The 23,899-nt window shown below is 48.1% G+C and overlaps 1 protein-coding gene across 2 annotated transcripts in view; it reads right to left on the bottom strand.

The window, feature by feature from the left end:
- Positions 1-23,899, bottom strand: part of LOC129853474 (histone acetyltransferase KAT6A-like) — a 35,496-nt gene that overhangs the window by 10,641 nt on the left and 956 nt on the right. For both annotated transcript variants that reach the window (XM_055919562.1, XM_055919563.1), the window contains exons 2-10: positions 21,318-22,681; positions 4,458-4,566; positions 4,020-4,135; positions 3,710-3,791; positions 3,238-3,352; positions 2,416-2,750; positions 1,861-1,973; positions 719-834; positions 441-582 (exon numbers count right to left, since the gene is read on the bottom strand). In XM_055919562.1, coding sequence (XP_055775537.1) covers positions 441-582; positions 719-834; positions 1,861-1,973; positions 2,416-2,750; positions 3,238-3,352; positions 3,710-3,791; positions 4,020-4,135; positions 4,458-4,566; positions 21,318-21,989 — 1,800 coding nt within the window. In that variant the 5' untranslated portion in view covers positions 21,990-22,681. The remainder of the gene's footprint in view (positions 1-440; positions 583-718; positions 835-1,860; positions 1,974-2,415; positions 2,751-3,237; positions 3,353-3,709; positions 3,792-4,019; positions 4,136-4,457; positions 4,567-21,317; positions 22,682-23,899) is intronic.

The raw sequence follows: 23,899 nt of genomic DNA, 5'->3' as shown, positions 1-23,899 counted from the left end.
AAGACCGACGGACGGCCATAGACCGAATTAGAGGCCTGCAGTATGTACTGGTAAAGCGGTTCTTAACCTTCTGCACCTTGGATGTCGCTGATCAGTAACTCAGACGGATTAGCTGACACCACGGTAGTTGGTTCCGAAGTGATAGTTTTAGCACAAGCAGTCCCGGCTCCAGGTACAACAAAAGACTAGTAGTAGTTGTACTAAACAACAATCTAGGTACGGTAGCTTCACATAGGTGCACTGTGTTGTGGGTCAATATTATAACACGGTGGTTTTGGGAACAGTTGACGCCTCAGTGGGGGAACGAGAGTCTTTGACAAACGCCTGTGTGACACTGCCACTCTTGGCAGAGGACGTAGAAGGAGCAGGGTGGTTTTGTGGCGGAGGAGGTGACCTCGGTCTCCCCACCCCCGCCTCCATCTTGTATCCCTCTGTCTCACCTCGAACACGGAGACGTCGTCCTTCCTGTAGATCTCGTCGGCTGGAGGGTGGAACCAGGCGCACTTCCTCATGTGCTGGAAGAGGATGCTGCGACTCTTGACGTAACGCAGGCAGAACTCACACAGGTAGAGCTTAGGCAGCCTGGGCCAGGCAGAGGAGGGAGAAGATTGAGGGGGAAAGGGTGAGACATCCCGTTACATGAGCGCCAACTAACAGTGGACTGACTCAGAGTGGAGCGTGTGTGGGGAAAAGCAGTGTGGGTCGTGTTGTTCGTTACCTGCTGTACTCTTGCGGGTACGGAGAAGAGTACCAAGTCTGGATCTCAAACTTGCCGAACTCGATGACAGACGGGCAACGCATTTGGGGATCTGGAGGGCCGGTCACCCCAACTTTCTGCAAAAGGCAAAAAAATACAGACCAAAGAAAAGAAAAAAAGAGACAGACACACACGGAGTGAGAGAGAGAGAGAGGAGGGTTTAGTTTTGGAGCTCCAGCATCAAGCGAAGGCCAGGTTTTCCAACAGGGGATTAAGAAGAGCATGGAGCAGACAGAGATTACACACCAGGGATTACTGGGCTTTCTGACTGCCCCCTGCCTAACCCAGCACAGCGTGTGGTTGTGTTTGCCTGACACGCACTGGCACTCAAACACAAGAATACACACACACTTAGTGACAGGAAGACGCACACACACATGCTAAAAAGAAGGCACACAGGCACAGTAAAACAGAAACAAACTGGTCTCCTGTGCTGCTCATAGGATTATTATTAGCTCTCTGGTCTGTCTTGAGTGGAAACTCTAGGCATCTGCCACTGGGTTCTGTTGACACTCTGGTAACCACACGCTTCCACACACACAGAGAGGCCCCTCACCCATGCCTACAGTGTCAGGTCTTTTTCACTGACTGCCATGACAGGGGAGAGAGGATCCACTCGAAGACAAAAGCGAGCAGTACCAGAATGCGTCTAGTCTACACTATTTGTAAACAAACCACAACACAAAAAGGGAAGCCATCAATTATAAAATAAAAAAGTGGAAATTTTATCGCTGAGCGTGCACCTCTACCTTTCACCTGCCTCTCCTATTCTCCTACCGACCAAGACTAGAGGAAAGTCAGGAGAGGAATAAAACAACGTTGGCATTGAGAGTTTCTCCTGTGATGTACAGCAACGCTCTGAAGCTCTGCGGCGTCTGTGCCAGTGAGGAATCGCAACGGATTAAACACCGAGAGAGAGATATGGAGGGCAGCTGATCTCTCACTCTCACACATACAGAGAGCGAGAGACACACACACAGAGCGAGAGACAGACAGAGAGAGAAAGAGAGAGAGACACAGAGACAGACACACACACAAAGAAAGAGACGGAGAGAGAGAGAGACACACACAGACACACTTTCTTTCCTTCTCCGTCTGGTTACCTGTAGTGCCAGCTCCTGGATGCGTCTGAAGAGTTCCACGTCTTTCTCGGTCAGGTTCTCATGTCCTGGCAGCTTGTCCTCATCCTCGCGCCAGTCACTACTGTCCTGATTGTCTGTGGAGGGAAGAAACAGTCGGCGGGACACTTACAGAAAGGGAACAGCACAGTCATGTTTTAAGGTTCTGACAGACACAAAGTGCTGGAACTTGTAAATGCTATTTGGGATTTTATTACGATCCCCATTAGCTGTTGCGAAAGCAGCAGCTACTCTTTCTATGGTCCGCACCAAACACGACATAATACAGAACATTAATAGACAAGAACAGTTCAAGGACAGAACTATGTCAATTTTTTTTTAAATGCCACGCATAGCCTACATATATCAGTACACACACAAACTATCGAGGTCAAACAGGGGGAGAGGCGTTGGGCCGTGAGGTGTGTGGACAAACGTCTGGAGTAAGCAAGTTCGGCGTTTGATTGACACAAATAAAGCCACGACAGCCTCTCCTTCACCCTCAGTATTCAACGCATTATTCCAGCCTACCCTCCTCACCTGTCCTGTCGTCGCCCTCTCCCTTACGTATGGCCTTCTTACGGATGCGGTACTGCTGGGAGTAGTCCACCTCGTGCCGGGCCTTGCGTCCGTCTGGCGAGGGCGTGAAGAACTTGGTGAGGGCATCAATCAGGCCCTTGGTCTTCCTGTTGAAGCGCAGGCCGCCCTGCTCCGACGAGTCCTCTCGCAGGGAGAACAGCAGCCGATCGTCGCCAGGGTAACCCTCGCAGGACGAGCTGGACGACGAGCGCGGGGAGGAGCACTGCGAGCGACGGTCCCCCTTCCGCCGGCCACGCCCACCTGGCCCACGCAGCTTCGTGAATGGCCGGCCTGGTCTGCAACGGGAGATAGGATTGGTCAGAGACGCAGCAGGAAAAAGCAACACACTATACAAACTAAGGCCTGGTCATTTGGAAGCGACAAGAGCCACTGAACACAGCCAAAACGTAACAACTAAACTAATGATCCCTTGTACAGATTGGCATTCATGTTTCCAATGATCGAATAGTGTCTACAAATGAGTAAGGCTCGGTCCTTCACTCCCGACATTAAAACGTCAATCGGTGAGCTTCATATTTAGATTCTTATGCTCCGACAAAGCTTCATTTCCAGCATGAAACACAGCCAACCTGTTTTTTTGTAGCTATTAGACACTGTCATTAAAAACAGTTTGTGGTCATGGGAAATGGTCTGCTCCGGCCAGTGAAACTGTAGCGGAGCCGATCTGAAGTGGCCTGCTGTGTTTCACAGGTCCAGCGACACGCCGTGCCCGAGCTGCTGGCTCCCGGACAGTGCAGCCGCCCTCTCCGTCACGTTACCAACCTGTTCTTGGGTCGTCCCAGTGGTGCGTTGTAGCGCCGTTTGATTTGTGCCGCCTTTTCATGTAAGAGCTTTCTGCCCTTTTTCCTGGGCTGACACATCTGACAGATCCACATGCCTGGTGGGAGAGCAGAGCAGAACCGATCAGAACATTGTGTATTAGCTTAGCTGGCATTAAACCTCTTCGGTACTACTACTACTACTATTCTATGACATGCACCGGCCACACAGTACCAGCAGCATGAGAACAGAAAAAAAAAATGGATACGTTTCATTACACTGTCGGAAAATGGGTTTGTGGTCCTTCTGAGCTCTGTCATTCGTTACCAATTACCTCGTGGCCATAGTCATTCAGATGTACAGTGGATCCATTTACTGCAGAGAGGCGCAGGTCTTTCCAGGGACTGTGTATGTTTAAGTGGGTTTTATTGGGTACGTTAGACGGGTCAGGGGTGGGAGAGAGGACGGGGTTTACCTTTTGGCATCCGCATCAGTGGGGGGTCACAGCACTCCATGTGGAAGCCCCGGTCACAGGAGTCACAGAACAACATGTTCTCCTACCCACACACACACACACACACACACACAAACACACACAGTAAATATATGGTCACTCACTGCACATCATGTTTACGCTGAACTTACATTTCCACCATTTGCCTTCAACCAGTCCTGTAGTGTACTTGGACGTTCAGAAGAGAGAGAACCATCTGTAGCAGCCGTCTAAAATAGTTCTCAGTCAGTTGAAAAACACAAAAAACGATCCGAGTACAACAAGCACTCACCGCGTTTTTGCCTTGATCCTGACAGTTGCTGCAGGTCTTGCATTCGATGCACTGCCACCACAGAGCTTTGACTCGTACGGTGAGCTCCGGTGAGAACTTCAGACAGGACGGGTGGCCTAGGGGACACAGATCAACAACGTGGAAACACTCACAGGCCTGACAGCCACACAAGATCAAAACACCGCTCCGAAAGCCGTATAGATCCAGCGCAACCATGACGACAAACTGAAAGACTCAAACATCTAACAGAACAGCCTGTCGAAACACACGTTTAGCCTAGTTCGACGAATCAAAAACTACATCTGACATAGTATTCAAATGAAACCCGAGACGTAAATCCAAGGTGCAGGCGGGGGGGGGACGGGGGGGGGGGAGTAGCAGGCAGCGCTTCATTGACGCCCCAGCATATATAAACCGTGCTGCCACAGTGCTACTCACCGCTGTTGCCACAGTCTGCACAGGAGATGAGCTCCTCTGGCTTCTTGTCGCGGTTCGACTCCTTGGTCCCCAGGCAGAAGCTGCAGATAGGGATGGGCTCTGCCACAGGCTGAGAGAGAGAGACGGACAGAGAGTGAGATATATAGATAAACGGGAGTCAGACGGGGGGGTGGGGCAGGAGAGGAAGGGGGGGGGGGGGTGGAGAGAGGAAGGAGAGGGACACAGAAAGAGACAAATCACAAAACAGCTCCATTGTACCAGACATGAGGGGGAGGGGGGGGCAGTAATCGCTGTGTGTCCACATTCAGATAACTGTCAATGTGCCACAGAGACAGCAGTTACAGTTCACTCAGACAGAAAATGAATACAGAATTTGTCCGTCAGATTAAGTGAATGGCAGAGGCAGCAGACTATTCCCTGGTGATGACGTTGTGACCTAACAGATGACCATTAAAGGCTATGATGATGATGAAAACCTGCCTATACTCTCAGGTTATAGGTTTTGCCTTTTAGATTGGACTGAATGGACACGGGGACCTGATCCTAGATCAGCACGCCAACTGAGACGCTTGATACATATGAGCCCAGAGGTGATAGTTACTACACTACCCAGAGGTCTTTGTTCCACTCAACTGGATTCCCATATCATTTCCAGAGCAGCTCTGCGGCGTGAGCACCACTAAAGGCCCTGTTGTGTTCTGATGCTTATTCTGTAGCACGCCATCTTGACATTCACTTCTGGGGCACCATAAATCTTTTAGCATGGAGCAGGAGGAGAGGAGAGCCTCCCATGAACCTGTTTCTGAGACACACACAAACATACATAGACAGATACACACAAACTCTCCCTCTCGCAGGGCAGCTACACAGAGCCCAGGGGGATAGCCAGTGGTGGAGGGAGGCTGATGACCAGGCCTGGAATTTTGTGATTTTAGGCCGTTTGACCTTCAAGGAGGTGCCCAATCTGCTAGGGCACCAAGGCCACTAACCAAAATAGCCAATTAAATTGATTTGAAAACCCCGAAACAGTAGCTATTCTGTTAAGAAAAACACAATTGTATGTAAATGTACATAAAGAACGAGCGTAAATGTCGAAGTGTAGGCGATAGCCTTTGGCTACGGTCTGTCATGTACAGACCTATGCGGACATGAGGGAGGCGCCTGAAAAGTGTAAAAATAACCCATTCTTGAAAAAAAATTATCTGCAAGAGCTAAGCCTTACCTTATGGTATATTTTAGCAATAATGACACTTTTAATTACACATACTTTTGTATAGAATGTGTCTGTGTGTGTGTGTGTGTATGTTAGCTAACAAGGAGTGTCTAGTTGGCAGAAGAGAAGAAGGGACAAAGAAGGGACAAAGTGGGACAAAATAAGGACAGAAGAAAAGGGAAAGGGGGGAAAGGGGACATTAAGATGAAGCAGTCCTCTAAAGACACAAAAGACAATAATACAAGAAACAACACTTCTATTGCCTCTCCCTCTACGATACGCACTTCCGGGTTGGAGCGAGTAGTTGCATTCCGCTTTGCTCCACAGGTAGTATTACATTTCATTTCATTACAGTACAACAGTTTGATTTGTTTGATCTTAGCTGGCTACATAGCCGTCTTTGTATCCAAGATAATTGTGTAGTCTAGAGTAATTGTCGAGGTTACCTAGCCAGTTAGAGGTTACCTAGCCAGCTACACTTTCAAACAAAGTCAACAACGCAGCCACTGCTAGCTAGCCTATTTCACCAGCCAGCAGTACTATATCATTTTAGTCAATAAGATTTTTTGCAACGTAAGCTTAACTTTCTGAACATTCGAGACGTGTAGTCCACTTGTCATTCCAATCTCCTTTGCATTAGCGTAGCCTCTTCTGTAGCCTGTCAACTATGTGTCTGTCTATCCCTGTTCTCTCCTCTCTGCACAGACCATACAAACGCTTCACACCGCGTGGCCGCTGCTACTCTAACCTGGTGGTCCCAGCGCGCACGACCCACGTGGAGTTCCAGGTCTCAGGCAGCCTCTGGAACTGCCGATCTGCGGCCAACAAGGCAGAGTTCATCTCAGCCTATGCTTCCCTCCAGTCCCTCGACTTCTTGGCACTGACGGAAACATGGATTACCACTGATAACACTGCTACTCCTACTGCTCTCTCCTCGTCTGCCCACGTGTTCTCGCACACCCCGAGAGCTTCTGGTCAGCGGGGTGGTGGCACTGGGATCCTCATCTCTCCCAAGTGGACATTCTCTCTTTCTCCCCTGACCCATCTGTCTATCGCCTCCTTTGAATTCCATGCTGTCACAGTTACCAGCCCTTTCAAGCTTAACATCCTTATCATTTATCGCCCTCCAGGATCCCTTGGAGAGTTCATCAATGAGCTTGACGCCCTGATAAGTTCCTTTCCTGAGGATGGCTCACCTCTCACAGTTCTGGGTGACTTTAACCTCCCCACGTCTACCTTTGACTCATTCCTCTCTGCCTCCTTCTTTCCACTCCTCTCCTCTTTTGACCTCACCCTCTCACCTTCCCCCCCTACTCACAAGGCAGGCAATACGCTTGACCTCATCTTTACTAGATGCTGTTCTTCCACTAATCTCATTGCAACTCCCCTCCAAGTCTCCGACCACTACCTTGTATCCTTTTCCCTCTCGCTCTCATCCAACACTTCCCACACTGCCCCTACTCGGATGGTATCGCGCCGTCCCAACCTTCGCTCTCTCTCCCCCGCTACTCTCTCCTCTTCCATCCTATCATCTCTTCCCTCTGCTCAAACCTTCTCCAACCTATCTCCTGATTCTGCCTCCTCAACCCTCCTCTCCTCCCTTTCTGCATCCTTTGACTCTCTATGTCCCCTATCCTCCAGGCCGGCTCGGTCCTCCCCTCCTGCTCCGTGGCTCGACGACTCATTGCGAGCTCACAGAACAGGGCTCCGGGCAGCCGAGCGGAAATGGAGGAAAACTCGCCTCCCTGCGGACCTGGCATCCTTTCACTCCATCCTCTCTACATTCTCCTCTTCTGTCTCTGCTGCTAAAGCCAATTTCTACCACTCTAAATTCCAAGCATCTGCCTCTAACCCTAGGAAGCTCTTTGCCACCTTCTCCTCCCTCCTGAATCCTCCTCCCCCCTCCTCCCTCTCTGCTGATGACTTCGTCAACCATTTTGAAAAGAAGGTCGACGACATCCGATCCTCGTTTGCTAAGTCAAACGACACCGCTGGTTCTGCTCACACTGCCCTACCCTGTGCTTTGACCTCTTTCTCGCCTCTCTCTCCAGATGAAATCTCGCGTCTTGTGACGGCCGGCCGCCCAACAACCTGCCCGCTTGACCCTATCCCCTCCTCTCTTCTCCAGACCATTTCCGGAGACCTTCTCCCTTACCTCACCTCGCTCATCAACTCATCCTTGACCGCTGGCTACGTCCCTTCCGTCTTCAAGAGAGCGAGAGTTGCACCCCTTCTGAAAAAACCTACACTCGATCCCTCCGATGTCAACAACTACAGACCAGTATCCCTTCTTTCTTTTCTCTCCAAAACTCTTGAACGTGCCGTCCTTGGCCAGCTCTCCTGCTATCTCTCTCAGAATGACCTTCTTGATCCAAATCAGTCAGGTTTCAAGACTAGTCATTCAACTGAGACTGCTCTTCTCTGTGTCACGGAGGCGCTCCGCACTGCTAAAGCTAACTCTCTCTCCTCTGCTCTCATCCTTCTAGACCTATCGGCTGCCTTTGATACTGTGAACCATCAGATCCTCCTCTCCACCCTCTCCGAGCTGGGCATCTCCGGCGCGGCCCACGCTTGGATTGCGTCCTACCTGACAGGTCGCTCCTACCAGGTGGCGTGGCGAGAATCTGTCTCCGCACCACGTGCTCTCACCACTGGTGTCCCCCAGGGCTCTGTTCTAGGCCCTCTCCTATTCTCGCTATACACCAAGTCACTTGGCTCTGTCATATCCTCACATGGTCTCTCCTATCATTGCTATGCAGACGACACACAATTAATCTTCTCCTTTCCCCTCTCTGATAACCAGGTGGTGAATCGCATCTCTGCATGTCTGGCAGACATATCAGTGTGGATGACGGATCACCACCTCAAGCTGAACCTCGGCAAGACGGAGCTGCTCTTCCTCCCGGGGAAGGACTGCCCGTTCCATGATCTCGCCATCACGGTTGACAACTCCATTGTGTCCTCCTCCCAGAGTGCTAAGAACCTTGGCGTGATCCTGGACAACACCCTGTCGTTCTCAACTAACATCAAGGCGGTGACCCGTTCCTGTAGGTTCATGCTCTACAACATTCGCAGAGTACGACCCTGCCTCACGCAGGAAGCGGCGCAGGTCCTAATCCAGGCACTTGTCATCTCCCGTCTGGATTACTGCAACTCGCTGTTGGCTGGGCTCCCTGCCTGTGCCATTAAACCCCTACAACTCATCCAGAACGCCGCAGCCCGTCTGGTGTTCAACTTTCCCAAGTTCTCTCACGTCACCCCGCTCCTCCGCTCTCTCCACTGGCTTCCAGTTGAAGCTCGCATCCGCTACAAGACCATGGTGTTTGCCTACGGAGCTGTGAGGGGAACGGCACCTCCGTACCTTCAGGCTCTGATCAGGCCCTACACCCAAACAAGGGCACTGCGTTCATCCACCTCTGGCCTGCTCGCCTCCCTACCTCTGAGGAAGTACAGTTCCCGCTCAGCCCAGTCAAAACTGTTCGCTGCTCTGGCACCCCAATGGTGGAACAAACTCCCTTACGACGCCAGGTCAGCGGAGTCAATCACCACCTTCCGGAGACACCTGAAACCCCACCTCTTTAAGGAATACCTAGGATAGGATAAAGTAATCCTTCTAACCCCCCCCCCCCTTAAAAGAGTTAGATGCACTATTGTAAAGTGGTTGTTCCACTGGATATCATAAGGTGAATGCACCAATTTGTAAGTCGCTCTGGATAAGAGCGTCTGCTAAATGACTTAAATGTAAATGTAAATGTATGTGGACACACACAAATTAGTAGTCGGCAATTTCAGGCACACCTGTTGCTGACACCTGTTGCTTACTGAAGAGCTCAGTGACTTTCAACGTTGGCACCGTCATAGGACACCACCTCAGTTTGTCAAATTTCTTCCCTGCTAGAGCTGCCCCGGTAAACTGTAAGGGCTGCTGTTGTGAAGTGGAAACAGCGGCTCTGCTGCAAAGTGGTAGGCCACACAGGGTCAAAGAACAGGACCGCCAAGTGCTGAAGCGCTTAGCATGTAAAAATCTTCTGTCCTCGGTTGCAACACTCACTACCAAGTTCCAAACTGCCTCTGGAAGCAACGTCAGCACAAGAACTGTTCATCGGGAGCTTTATGAAACGGGTTTCCATGGCCGAGCAGCCGCACACAAGCCTAAGATCACCATGCGCAATGCCAAGTGTCGGTTGGAGCGGTGTAAAGATGGCTGCCATTGGACTCTTGAGCAGTGGAAACGCATTCTCTAGAGTGATGAATCACACTTCATCATCTGGCAGTCCGACAGACAAATCTGGGTTAGGTGGATGCCAGGAGAACGCTACCTGCCCGAATGCATAGCGCCAACTGTAAAGTTTGGTGGAGGAAGAATAATAGTCTGGGCGCTGTTTTTCATGGCTCGGGCTATGCCCCTTAATGCTACAAAATACAGTACTGTACTTCCAACAGTTTGGGGAAGGCCCTTTCCTGTTTCAGCATGACAATGCCCCCATGCACAAAGCGAGGTCCATACAGAAATGGTTTGTCGAGATCGGTGTAGAAGAACTTGACTGGCCTGCACAGAACCCTAACCTCAACCCCACCGAACACCTTTGAGGTGAATTGGACCGCCGACTGCGAGGCAGGCCTAATTGCCCAACCTCACTAATGCTCGTGGCTGAATGGAAGTCCCCACAGCAATGTTCCAACATCTAGTGGAAAGCCTTCCCAGAAGAGTGGAGGCTGTTCTAGCAGAAAAGGTGTACCAACTCCGTATTAATGTCCATGATTTTGGAATGAGATGTTCGATGAACAGGTGTCCACATACTTTGTCATTACATATACATACGCACGCATGATCCTCTGTTCGGACCTCCACCCTGGACATGGGATCTGATCCCAGAGGCCGATCCAAAAACAACGCGGTCACCGCAGGATAGGCAGACGGAGCGGCCTACTGCTCAGACTCAGAAGGTGAGCACGTCATACACCACTTCCGAGCATATTACTCACCAATATCCCCTCTCTAGACAATAAGGTGGACGAAATTATGGCACGAGTTGCATTCCAGAGAGACAGAGATCGTAACATTCTCTGTTTCACGGAAACATGGCTCACTCGGGATATGGTGTCAGCGTCGGTACAGCCACCCGGTTTCTTCGCGCAACAACTCTCTGGTAAGAAGAAGGGCGGGGGTGTATGCCTTATGGTGTGATCATGACAGCATACAGAAACTCAAGTCCTTTTGTTCACCTGACCTAGAAATCCTTACAATCAAATGCCAACTGCATTCTCTATCAAGAGAATTCTCTTCAATTATAGTCACAGCCGTGTAAACTTTAATAATGTCTACATATCCTACATTACTCATCTCATATGTATATACTGCATTCTATATCATCTACTGCATCTTGCCTATGCCACACGGCCATCGCTTATCCATATATTTACATGTACATATTCATCCCTTACATTTGTGCATAAAGTAGTCGTTGTGAATTTGTTAGAGTACTTGTTAGATATTACTGCACTGTCGGAACTAAAAGCACAAGCATTTCTCTACTCTTGCATTAACATCTGCTAACCATATGTATGTGACCAATAAAATTTGATTTTACACACACAGTCAAAAGTTTTAGAACACCTACTCATTCAAGGGTTTTTATTTTTACTATTTTCTACATTGTAGAATAATAATGAAAACATCAAAACAATGAAACAACACATATGGAATCATGTGCTAACCAAAAAAAGTGTTAAACAAATCAAAATATATTTTACATTTGAGATTCTTTAAATAGCCACCCTTTGCCTTGACAGCTTTGCACAAGCTTGGCATTCTCTCAACCAGCATCACCTGGAATGCTTTTCCAACAGTCTTGAAGGAGTTCCCACATATGCTGATCACTTGTTGGCTGCTTTTCCTTCACTCTGCGGTCCGGCTCATCCCAAACCATCTCAATTTGTGAGGCAAATAGTTTTTTTGCATATCTGTATTCCCAGTCATGTGAAATCCATAGATTAGGACTTAATGAAATGTTTTTCAATTGACTGATTTCCTCATATGAACTGTAACTCAGTAAATCTTTGAATTTGAAGCATGTTGCGTTTATATTTTTATAGGCTAAACACCAGTCATGTTTTACAAAAATAATGTAGGATAATTATTCATATGTAAAGGCTGGATTCTGTGATATACTTGAGACACTGTTCGTTCCGATAGGATAGAAAGGCCAGTGCCTGTTATGCCCTGCAACATCCCCCACCTTGCAATCGGAGCGGAGGCAGTCAACATTTTGAAACTAGTAAACCATAAACGTAATTACTTAAAACCTCAATGTTTTGTCATTTTATGAGGCATGTCTTACCATGTTCCGGCCATAGGAACGTTAAAAGTAGTATTTTATAAACACTTTCTCATATGCCATTGAAACCAGAAATTCTCTCATGTTCAACTTTCTTTCGTTGTCCAGCAACCAAAAACACAATCCTAGTCATATTAACAAGCCATGCTTGTGGTTGCGTCTCCCTCTTTCTACATTTCTTTTTGATAATTTCATCTTGGTCATATCAAACCGCTTGCATTTGCGGTGTACTTTTGAGAACCGTATTTTCCCGCTAATTGCATTTGGGAACATTCGCGCTTATAGCCTACTGCCATGTGCACATTGCTACGTTTATAAATGTGAACAAATAGCTTAATAGTTTAGCAACATTTTAAGCTAAACGTTCTGATCTGTTACTTTTAAATTGTTAAATTTTTTTATGTACAGTGGTTGTTTTAATTTGGGATCTATCGCATCCCACAATTGTCCCAGTGTATGTTTGGAATATTTATTTCTCGCACAGAAGGACAAGCTGACCAATAGAATAGGTCAACTTTTGTACTGTGTGGGATAGTAGATTGACATAGGCTAGTGTTTTTACTGTTTGTTAAACCTACTCATGTTATTGGCTGAAGAAAAGTAAACGTGGACAGTTCTATCATCTTCAACATGCGCCTCGAAATTCAATAAGGACGTGCACCGTTCCATCCCCAATGTGTCTGGCTTCACTTGTAGCCTACTTCGGAGCTGCAATGCCTGTGAGAAGGACCCGATCACGTGATGGGTATTGGCTAATAAAAATGGAGATATCTGAGAGAGCCATGCGAGTGAGAGGTGCTTCACGGGAAGGGAATTAGGGAATTATGAATATTATATCCAGTCCAAGGGAACAATTTGGCCGCAAGGCCACACAAGGCGGCATCGATGGCCATGGCCGCTGAGAAATGAGAGCCCTGCTGATGACTAAAGGGGGCTTTGAGGTAGGGGGCCTGGACTGGGGCTGGGGTTAGGCTATAGGGCTGGCGCTATGCTATGGGGTTGGGGCTGTGGGGTAGGGTGGGAGGGGCTCGGTGGGCTGTGGCAGGTGCAAAGATATTCCTGGCTGGCTGCACATAGCTCAACACAGGGAGGGAAGAGGGAAGGAGCAAGTCCAGGCAGGGAGTGAGGAGAGACGGGCTGAAGAGCTTGATTTATTGAGTTCATTTCCCTCGGACTCAGGCTCCCGCTTTCCATACAGGGACACCTCTCATCACACCACAGACACACCGAGAGACACAGAGAGAGAGAAAGAGAGCGAGAGGAAGAGCGAAAATATGGCAACACCCCTTTGTGCAGCCTCCCAATCATTCCTGCCAGTTCAGCGGGAGGGAAGGGGTTTACCTGTGTCTGTGTGCTCTCACACACACACACACACACACACACGTTTGCTTTCTCCACGAGTAACTAGCGCAGGCAGAGTCCAGGCATCGTGTTTCATACAAACATTACAATGCAGGGTTTCATTTGTGACATGACTCAATTACTGTCCGACTGTGACTAAAATAATCCCAAAGACACAAAAGAGCTAATCGTTTTCCAAGATATGTGTGGGAGAAATGGAATAGGCCAACATTTCCTTTAAAATCCTCTTGCTTTCTTTATTTCAAAAGCCAACATTTATTGTCACGTTAGTCTTAGGTTGCCCTCCTTTTTTACTTTACTAGCACCGGACTACTGCTGGGCATATTTTTTAACCTGTGTGTGTGTGTGTGTGTGTGTGTTTTTGACCTCTAAGCTACTATGCACACTAGCTAAGAGAGATGATTTCAACAGGAAACACCAGTTAGTCACAACACAGACACGCCTATAACGTCTCACCATGCCAACAGAGTAATCTACCCGCTCGACTTGAACAACAATTACAGACAGAGGCCAAAACACGTCCTTCAGGTTAGAGTGAGGGCTCAGGTCCTTTATACTGAGACGGGCAGGAAGAGTCTCCGTCTCTATCCTGACACGTCTAACCCTCTGTATCACTAAGGGCCTACACTTGAGCAAAAACAGAGCCTAGCTGATAGAAAGGTTTGTGGTGTAGGACTACATTTTCCACAGATTAGATGTGAAAGATAGACTGGCCCATGCTACGGAGGCAGATGTGCGGGGTGTACAATACACTAGCTGAGAGATGTACTGTGAGAGTGGCCTGGTTTCTCCTTGTCCATTTGCAGTGGTACTGGGTGTAATAGAGGTGGAGGGAGATAATGAAAGAGAGAGCAATGAAGAGAGGACGGGAGGATAAGGATGAAGGGGGGGGGGGGGGGTAGGATGCGAGTGTGGAACAGAGAGAGGGGGGGAGAACGAATGGGAAAAGCTGTCCTGTTGTCCTTGTCTCCTCTGAAGTCAAGGTTCTCATTAACATGTGAAACCCATCTCAATGTCCAACCAGGTGGTGCCGAGCAGCCCCCTCCCCAATACAGACCCAGACCTCTTACCCCAAACTCATTGATCACTGTTACACACCGCCCGCCACACACACAAACGCACACGCACGAGCGAGAAACACACACACGAGAAACACAAGCCCACTTGGCCATAGCAGGAATATGGAATGTAGGAGGACTACTTAAAATACAGTTGAAGTCAGAAGTTTACATACACCTTAGCCAAATACATTTAAACTCAGTTACACAATTCCTGACATTTCATCCCAGTAACAAATGTCCTGTCTTAGGATCCCCACTTTATTTTAAGAATGTGAAATGTCAGAATAATAGCAGAGAGAATGATTTTTCAGCTTTTGTTCCTTTCATCACATTCCCAGTGGGTCAGAAGTTTACATACACTCAATTAGTATTTGGTGGCATTGCCTTTAAATTGTTTAACTTGGGTCAAACATTTCAGGTAGCCTTCCACAAGCTTCCCACAATAAGTTGGGTGAATTTTGGCCCATTCCTCCTGACAGAGCTGGTGTAACAAAGTCAGGTTTCTAGGCCTCCTTCCTCGAACACGCTTTTTCAGTTCTGCCCACAAATATTCAATAGGATTGAGATCAGGGCTTTGTGATGATGGCCACTCCAATACCTTGACTTTCTTGTCCTTAAGCCATTCTGCCACAACTTTGGAGGTATGCTTGGGGTCATTGTCTGTTTGGAAGACCCATTTGCGACCAAGCTTTAACTTCCTGACTGATGTCTTGAGATGTTGCTTCAATATATCCACATCATTTTCCTCCCTCATGATTCCATCTATTTTGTGAGGCGCACCAGTCCCTCCTGCAGCAAAGCACCCCCACAACATGATGCTGCCACCCCTGTGCTTCAGTTGGGATGATGTACTTCGGCTTGCAAGCCTCCCCCTTTTTCCTCCAAACATAACAATGGTCATTATGGCCAAACAGTTCTATTGTTTTTTTTTTTTTTTTCTCATCCGACCAGAGAACATTTCTCCAAAAAGTACGATCTTTGTCCCCATGTGCAGTTGCAAACCGTAGTCTGGCTTTTTTATGGCGGTTTGGAGCAGTGGCCTCTTCCTTGCTGAGCGGCCTTTCAGGTTATGTTGATATAGGACTTGTTTTACTGTGGAAATATATACTTTTGTACTAGCTTCCTCCAGCATCTTCACGTGGTCCTTTGCTGTTGTTCTGGTATTGATTTGCACTTTTCGCACCAAAGTACGTTCATCTCTTGGAGACAGAACGTGTCTCCTTCCTGAGCGGTATGACGGCTACGTGATCCCATGGTGTTTATACTTGCGTACTATTGTTTGTACAGATAAACGTGGTACCTTCAGGCGTTTGAAAATTGCTCCCAAGAATGAACCAGACTTGGAGGTCCAACATTTTTTTTGAGGACTTGGCTGATTTCGTTTGATTTTCCCATGATGTAAAGCAAAGAGGCACTGAGTTTGAAGGTAGGTCTTGAAATACATCCACAGGCACACCTCCAATTGACTCAAATGATGTCAATTAGCCTATCAGAAGCTTCTAAAGCCATGACATTTTCTGGAATTTCCCAAGCTGTTTAAAAAGGCACAGTCAACATAGTGTATGTAAACTTCTGACCCACTGGAATTGTGATACAGTGAATTATAAGTGAAATAATCTGTCTGTAAAAAAAATTGTTGGAAAAATTACTTGTGTCATGCACAAAGTAGATGCCCTAACCGACTTGCCAAAAGTATAGTTTGTCAACAAGAAATTTGCGGAGTGGTTGAAAAACAAGTTTTAATGAGTCCAACCTAAGTGTATGTAAGCTTCCGACTTCAACTGACGGTGGAGTAATAAAACATGGTTCGATGGGCTCAGTTGGTTGAGTGGAGAATGCTGTTAGGAACACCCGAGTAGTGGGTTTGACTTCTGCACAGACCAGTGGACCACATTCTGAACAGCTGTAATACTGACTAAATCCATTAGGATGAACTACATGACCATATTATTACACATGTTGGCGTTTCAGTTGAAATAGACATGCTTCCTGCCAGTCTAGCTGTTGGAAGCAGTGGGGCACCGTACAGTAGTGAGATTAACGAGGTAACCAGGGTAAATCCCTGTATCAAAAAGGTACGGGTTGGCCATGTGTGGGTGTGTGTGTGTGTGGCAGCAAAACACTTTCCAGATGGAGGACACATTGCCCCCATTTGCTGGATTACAGTTCCAGTCATTCTCACAGCAACAAACATTCTCATCACTCTCGCCCTTCCTAGCCACTTTATCTTCAGTCAGCCGGATAATGGCACTTCACCAGACTACTGTCCCGATGATGTGTGTCTGGGTGTTGATTTCAGCACCTCTGGTGTGAATGTGGAAAGTGGGAACACCTAGGCAGTGAAACATGAGCTCTGTTAGATTATATTAGTGACACACCATCACTAACAACCTGTTCATAATACACCCCTACTTAAAAGGCCAAGCATAGGCTGAATACGTCCATAAGGAAATATCATTGCCCGAGTGAAGTAGAGGTCAATGGACGTGGACTGAGCACAGAGTAGAAGCATATTCAAATTACGGCTCAAGGCGGGGCGACCAAGCAATATTGTGAGCAAGTAAAGAGAGCTCTACATTAATATTCTGAAATGAATTATACGGAGGCTGTGCTGTTGCTGTGTGTATAAGCAGGTATGTGTGTAGATGTATGTGTGTGTTTGTTAGACACACACATACAAATTCAAACCTTTCCAACAGGGGATATTTTTATTTATTTACTGGGAGTAATATCTTTCCTGCTAAAATAAAATATTGTAAAAATTTTAAAAAGTTATGTCTCGTATCTAAGGACACCAGGTGATGCGTTGGTTGAAAAGGTAAACAATGGCTGCCTCCAAAGTAAATCAACCTAAACTTCCCTAGACTCCATACCCCTCCCTATAAGACGGTTTCGTCCACTACCAAATATCAGCCCTGTATTGGCTGTGAATGCTTTCCTCAACACTACTTGTTCCATTAGTTTAGTAGTCTACTAATATAGCTGCTCTATTGTCAACCAAAAGGCATCAAAGACATTGCCATCATGGCCCTGAAAGATGGCCCTCTCTCTTGACCCCAGTGGTGTCCACTACTAAGAGAAATGGCTCTGTTCTTAACTGAATTGCCTTGTTAAATAAAAGGTTGAATAAAATACTCTGCCCGGCGCCACACACACACGCACGCACACACACACACGCACACACACACACGCACAATGACGTAGTAGTGGGGAGACTGCACTGACACAAGGCACATAATCAATGTTTACTGGTATTTTGTATTCATGTCCTGTGTAGCGCTCTTCCTTCACCTTGAGCAGAAAGAAAACACTAGATGGTTGTAATGTTCGCTAAAAAGGCAAAGGACAGCTAACATCTATGCGAGAGGTTTCAGTAATTAGCCTAACCTACACAGGGCGAGCAGTACATGCGTATGACATTACGTTTTGAAAGAGACTGGGATAAAGATAAAATTAGGCTCCAATTAGGCCTAACTACAGTACAGCTCATTCATAGGTAGACAGCCACCATGCTAGCTGACAGAACAAAGCCCACGAGGTCATAGAACACCATCACCCCGGTCAGTGTCGTTCCTCCCACGACACGGCAACGTCAGTGAGGAGAACTCTGCTTCTCCTGGGTCCAGCTGCTGTGAAAAGGGCAAGCACAGGGCCATGATCGCTCTTCCCGACAACAGACTCAGGCCCATCCCCATCATATCCCCGTCCCCATCCACTAGCCTCCTAATGGCCCACTAGGCTCATAACTATGGCCAGCTACGGGTGGCTCATCTCAGGAAAAGCAGACGTTTCCCATGTATATATCCGTGACCCTTGGATGACTCCACACACCCCTCGCCTCCCCCAATCTGGCCCGCCAGTGACCTCCTAATAGGGGGAGAGGGAGAGTGAGTGGGTCTGCGATCCTGTTTGAATGGAGCTGGGCGACACAGTCAATCGGCGGTCGAGTACACAAATCTCCCCTGCAATGGGGTCAAAGCCGGGGCTTATTCATTTGTTTTGCTTAATTTCCCCTCCTTTCCTCCTCTCCCCTCACCCACCCCTTCCCTTTCTAAATCACAACCCATAGCAATCATGCAGGCAATATGGCACTGATGAGACTTCGCCTGAGTGAGAGAGAGTGAGAGTGAGAAGAGTGAGCATCGCGTCACACCCCACCAACCACACACAAACACAAAAGTGGGGCTAGCTAGAGGACAGGAGGCGGAGAGAGAGGCTCTATAGCTGAGATATGGAGAGACGGCTACTTGAATACTGCAAATAGCAGCATAAGAGGAACAGAGCTGTCTGGAGTGGAGGTTGTGTGAATGCCAAAGAGAAACATTCAAATCACTCCCAGCCAGACTGGCAGCTGTTGTAGTAGCAGTACACTCATGGTTCACCATGCAACACCTCCAAGCAACACATGAACACCACAACGAAAGAGCCCGTTAGTTCAATGACGTTCATAGTGAGTTAAGTCAAAGAGGGATCACAGTTGTCAGCGAAGGCCCATCTGGGCCAGAGGGTCGGTAGTGCGTTAGCCTACACAGCCCTCGAGCCAGCAAGCCAGCCGATCAGTCAGCCGGTCAGTCAGCCAGGCATATGACTCCTGGCTGCTCCCACCACTCTAAATCCCATGGTGCGTCCCCAAATGGCACCCTATTCCCTTTATTGGGTACTACTTTTGACCCGGGGCCCATAGGCCTCGGATCAAAAGCAGTGCACTGTGTAGGGGATAGGGTGCCATCAGGACCCAACCCTGCAGAACGGCAGAGTAGAGCAGAGATTTACAACACCCCCAGTCACAAAGTCTGTCTGGAGGGGCAAGGCCAGGACCTTTCAAATCACTATACACTACATCCTGGGTAGGACATTACCCTTGTAGAATGTCTATTCCTCCCAGCCACACTGACAGGTGGTCACACAGAGCAGTTGGGCTCAGATATTTTATCATTTTCTTATTATGCAAAGCCCACGTGTTAAAAAAAAAAAAAGTGTGTGTGTGTCAGTTCTGGATGAGAGAATGTCAAATGGTACAGTGGTGAAAGCGGGGTGGGGTACAGCTGCAGCATAGGTTCAATATTTGGTTCAAACAATAGAGAGAGAAAGGTGGCGATCTCGCCCACTGAAATGGGTCAATAACACACACTGATATCCACTTCTGTCTGTCATGTTCTGGGTTTTCCTTTGAAATCACTTTCAATCCATTTAAAAACCATTCATTAACTGTTGTTTTAACGTTACAAAACACGTGCGTTTTCAGTGATTTATTCACCTGCAGGAGAACAAAAAAAATGTGAGTGGCTGGTAACATTTGGTCTGCTATCACCCACTGCGTCAGCTGGACCAAAAAGTTACATTTCCACCCTCCCACAATTCCAACTGATGGCTGATAAGTGTGTGTACTGTATGTGTTTGTGTAGGGGTGCAAGTGTGTGTACAGTATGTCAGCTTGCACGCACTTGTGTTTGTTCACAGCACATGCCATACGTTTATATGTGTGCATGAACGCATGCAATGGGTGTTAGCTATGTGCGGTCCGGCCCCTGGGTAGTAGGAGAGGTTAGTGCCCATCCGGCTGCGGTCTGTCAGGTTACCCTGTGGGTGTGTCTTTTGGCACCGTCCTGGCCTGCGTGTCTGCTCCTCTGCCACTGTCTCAGTCTCTTTTCTCTCTCCCTCCCTCCCTCCCTCCCTCCCTCCCTCTCTCTCTCCCTCTCTCTCTCCCTCCCTCTCTCTCTCCCTCTTCGTGACTGGGTAAGGTGGCCCAGAGCATGCGTCAGCCAGGCCTCTTCCTCCGCTCTTCCTGTTTTTTTTTCTCTCTCTCCCACACACACTCTTCCTCTCATCTCCTGACAGCTCCTGACAGGGAGCAGCCCTGCAGCTGGTCGCCAGTCACTCTCGCCCCAGCAGGACGCTCGCTATGGCGCCACGTGAATCTTCCCTAACCTCCTCCTCCCCTCTCTTTCTCCTCTTGCTGCATGCCTGAGACAGAAGGTTGGAGAGCAGCCCTTACCCCTGGCAGCCGACCACAGAGCACTAAGCTCATCCGGCTCGCATGGCGCTCCACTCACTCCTGCTGCCTCCTTGAGCACGCAACACGCCACCACTACGCCCAAACCCAGGGCTGGCCCACTGAAAGAGACACTGAAAGCCCTGGTACTCTGTGCCCAAGCCAGGGCTCCGAATACACACAGGTCGAATCGACCCACTGACTGCCACAGCGATGATACGCTTGTCCCCCCCCCCCCCCCCCACGGAGCGTCTCAAAATCGGGAGTCAATTTAGCAACAGTGTGGCTTTAGGGTCATGTTAATCACACAGAGACATGCAACACAGACATGCAACACATCTCGTCTCTTCCCTTGCCTATATTCACACTCCTATCTACGATAATGATTCGACACCAGTGACCACTCACTCCAGCAACGACATTATCAGTCAACCCACAACATGGAAACATATTGATCATGCAATCTGTAAGTTATTGCCCTAAAAAAGAGCAAGGGATTTTGTGAGAGTACAGTGCACTGACTGGGTAAAAATGAAACTACGTTCCAGGCTCTGCATTGTGGGTTGCCAAAATCTACTGCCTGGCTGCCTGACCTGGCTACTAATTGCCCGTGATAAAGTAACATTTTAGGCGTTACGTATTCCCTGGCAGCCTTACCACAACATGGGATCTACTATTCAGAATAAAGGTTGAGCTCTGCTAAGATTGATCGTGTGGTGGGTGTTCTGCCTTCAGCCTTGATTGTTTACTTCTTCCCACAAAGGACAAATAAATTACCAATTGCTCTTTTAACAGTTAACCTCTTACACTTACACTGCATGTTTACATAGAGACATTACATTGTGTTCATATTTGAGGAAGAGAATGTGATGTATGGGACGGTGTGTGGCTTACCTTGTCCTTCTCGTGTGGCAGGAGGCGGACGGGCGGCAGGGAGTCCAGCACCACAGTACCCGTCCCATCTGACTGGGAGCTGCGGCTGATGAGGCGGAACAGCAGCCCATTCTTGGCCACTCTACCGTGGGCACACGCCCGCTTCAGCGCAACCCTCAGCTGCTGGTGGAACAGGCCGGGCCCCATGGAGCCGCTGCCGGACAAGTAGGCCGCCACGTCACCCTGGCACTTGAGGAAGCGCTCAACACTCTTTAGGGTGGAGCCCCCTGGCTCATGAAGCCCCTCTAGGGAACGCTTGATCAGCTTGTTCCAGTCCAGTCCTGGTTTCTTCCCAGAGTGTTGGTGGCTCCCCCCATGACCCCCATCCTCATGATGACCATCCTCTCCGCCTCCTTCCACTTCACCGCTGCCCATGCAGGGCTTGGGGAAGGCCAAGCGGCCGGGGTTCTCTGGGTCCTTGTAGGAGTTGAGCCCCTTGTTAGACACTTTGAGGATAGTTCCATCCTTGACGCTGAGCTCCAGCTGTTCCAGTACAGTCTTGCGGTCCAGCCCGTGGCACATGGACACAGCGTTGCATATCCTTTCCTCCGACGGCCGCTGCTTCTGCTTCTTCACCTTCTTGATGGCCTCCAGGATCCAGGTGGTGTACATCGGGTTGGCCAGCTTCACCATGGCTGTGGCTGGAGGTCACGATGACGACACACACGCTAACACCCGTGGCGGGCAAAAGGTAAGAGTCCTGCGGCCTAAGCCGCCGCCTCCTCGCCCCTCTGCCCAAGGACTATCCTTTGTCCCGGGGCTGCACAGAGTCCCTCAGAGCCTGAGCACGAGCAGCACGGCAGGGAGCAGCTCACCATAGCATAGCCCACCCCACCCACCCCCCCTAAAAAAATAAAACCTGGCCACCCACTACCCTCGCCCGGTAGGGTCAGTTAGCCTGAGGGAGAGCAGTGTCGTGGAGCACCAGATACTAGACTAACTCTGGAGCTGTGGAGGACTGACTCGCACACTACGGGGGCTTTCACAATAACACTTAGGTATCTCCAACTACTGCCTGTTGCAAAAGGACAGAGGGACAAACAGATAGAAACCTGTTGATTCAGTCTCCAATCAATGTAAATAACAGGCTCTCAATGTGATGTTGAAACTGTGACCGTCATCTTGAGTTGAAGATCAGTTGTAGTGTTTGGGAAGTCCAGGAGGACTTAAAAGTCTTTCAGCCACGCGGCTCCAGTTGTTCTCTTTCCTCTCTCTCTAGCGGTATCCACCTGTTCTAAGGTCTGGAAGGGAACAGATATCACACCCCATGGAGCAGCGAGGGCTAATCACCTTCATGCCAATTGTGCTTCAACAGGAAACGCACTCTGCAGAAAAAAAGGACACACACATATGGCAGGGTCAGAGAAACAATGTGCAAGAGGGACAGCAGCAAGACTGGGTCACAATCGGTAGACAAAAAATGTAATTTAAAAAAAAAAGTGTCTTAAAATTAGTTTTTATTGGAGTTCAGGTAATACTGCTGTTTCAAAACATTTGCTTCCTTTAGTGCTTACTGAATGCAACCCCTCAGGACACATGTACAAACACACTCCTCAAAACAACAGCAGCACGTAAACAACACGACACAGTTAACCCACATGCGTTGTATGTGATGGATACTGCCTGGAGTCTAGATCAACATTACAGGACATGTGCAAAGTTAAAAGCTAAAAGATAAAGGTTAAAGATTCGAGATACAAAACACATTTAGGTGGGGAAGAGAAACCCCTGAGCAAAGAGGGCATAAACCAAGATCTAAACATTGTCTTCCTTAACCAGTAGCTCAGGACAGTCCCAGACTAGTGTCTGTGAGTAGGTAAACATCACCAACTGTGATAATGGAGGTAACTTTACAAAGTCTGGTTCACTATGTTTTTGTCTAATCCCCAAAACCACAGCAACTTTCATAACTGTGATGATAGTAACATAAACACTAGTGGAGAAGGCCACACCACATTCACATGCTATATAACTAGTATAGTATCTTCATATACTTTTCACAACATCATGAATTGGGTCAGAACACAGAGATTGATCGCAGGTAATAACACAACTTCCCAGATTATGGGAAAACTAGCCACATGTGAGGAACACTTGTTATTATGACTTTGCCAAGCAACATGGTTGTCACTTTGCATAGCAGAACAAATCAACTGAAATAGCAAAAAAACACACAGAACACCAGCAAGCCACTTCATATACTTTGGCTAGCTAGTTAACGTTAGTTGTGTTCAGTGCCATATATCAGCAAGCATGCAAACGTTAGCTAGCTAGCTTTCAATTCCATGCACAACATAAACATGATCATTGATTACATATGTATGGCAGTCAGTAACTGATGAAGATAAATCGTTTAAAAACTATGCTGTGACCTAGTAGCTGTGTTCGTTATCTGGCTAACATTGAGCATGTGTCTATAGTTAGCTAACGTTAGCCATGTCGGTCAAAACAGATTGGTGGTTAACGTTACCGTTAGCATAGCTAGTTACAGTAACGTTAGCGATCCAAGAAACAGCCCCAAGTGCCTAACTTTCTCAACATTT

The sequence above is a fragment of the Salvelinus fontinalis genome, chromosome 4 (genome assembly GCF_029448725.1).
Source record: "Salvelinus fontinalis isolate EN_2023a chromosome 4, ASM2944872v1, whole genome shotgun sequence".
In the NCBI taxonomy this organism is placed as follows: domain Eukaryota; kingdom Metazoa; phylum Chordata; class Actinopteri; order Salmoniformes; family Salmonidae; genus Salvelinus; species Salvelinus fontinalis.
Note: the sequence above shows the minus strand (reverse complement) of the source record. Positions and strands in the feature narration are given on the sequence as shown.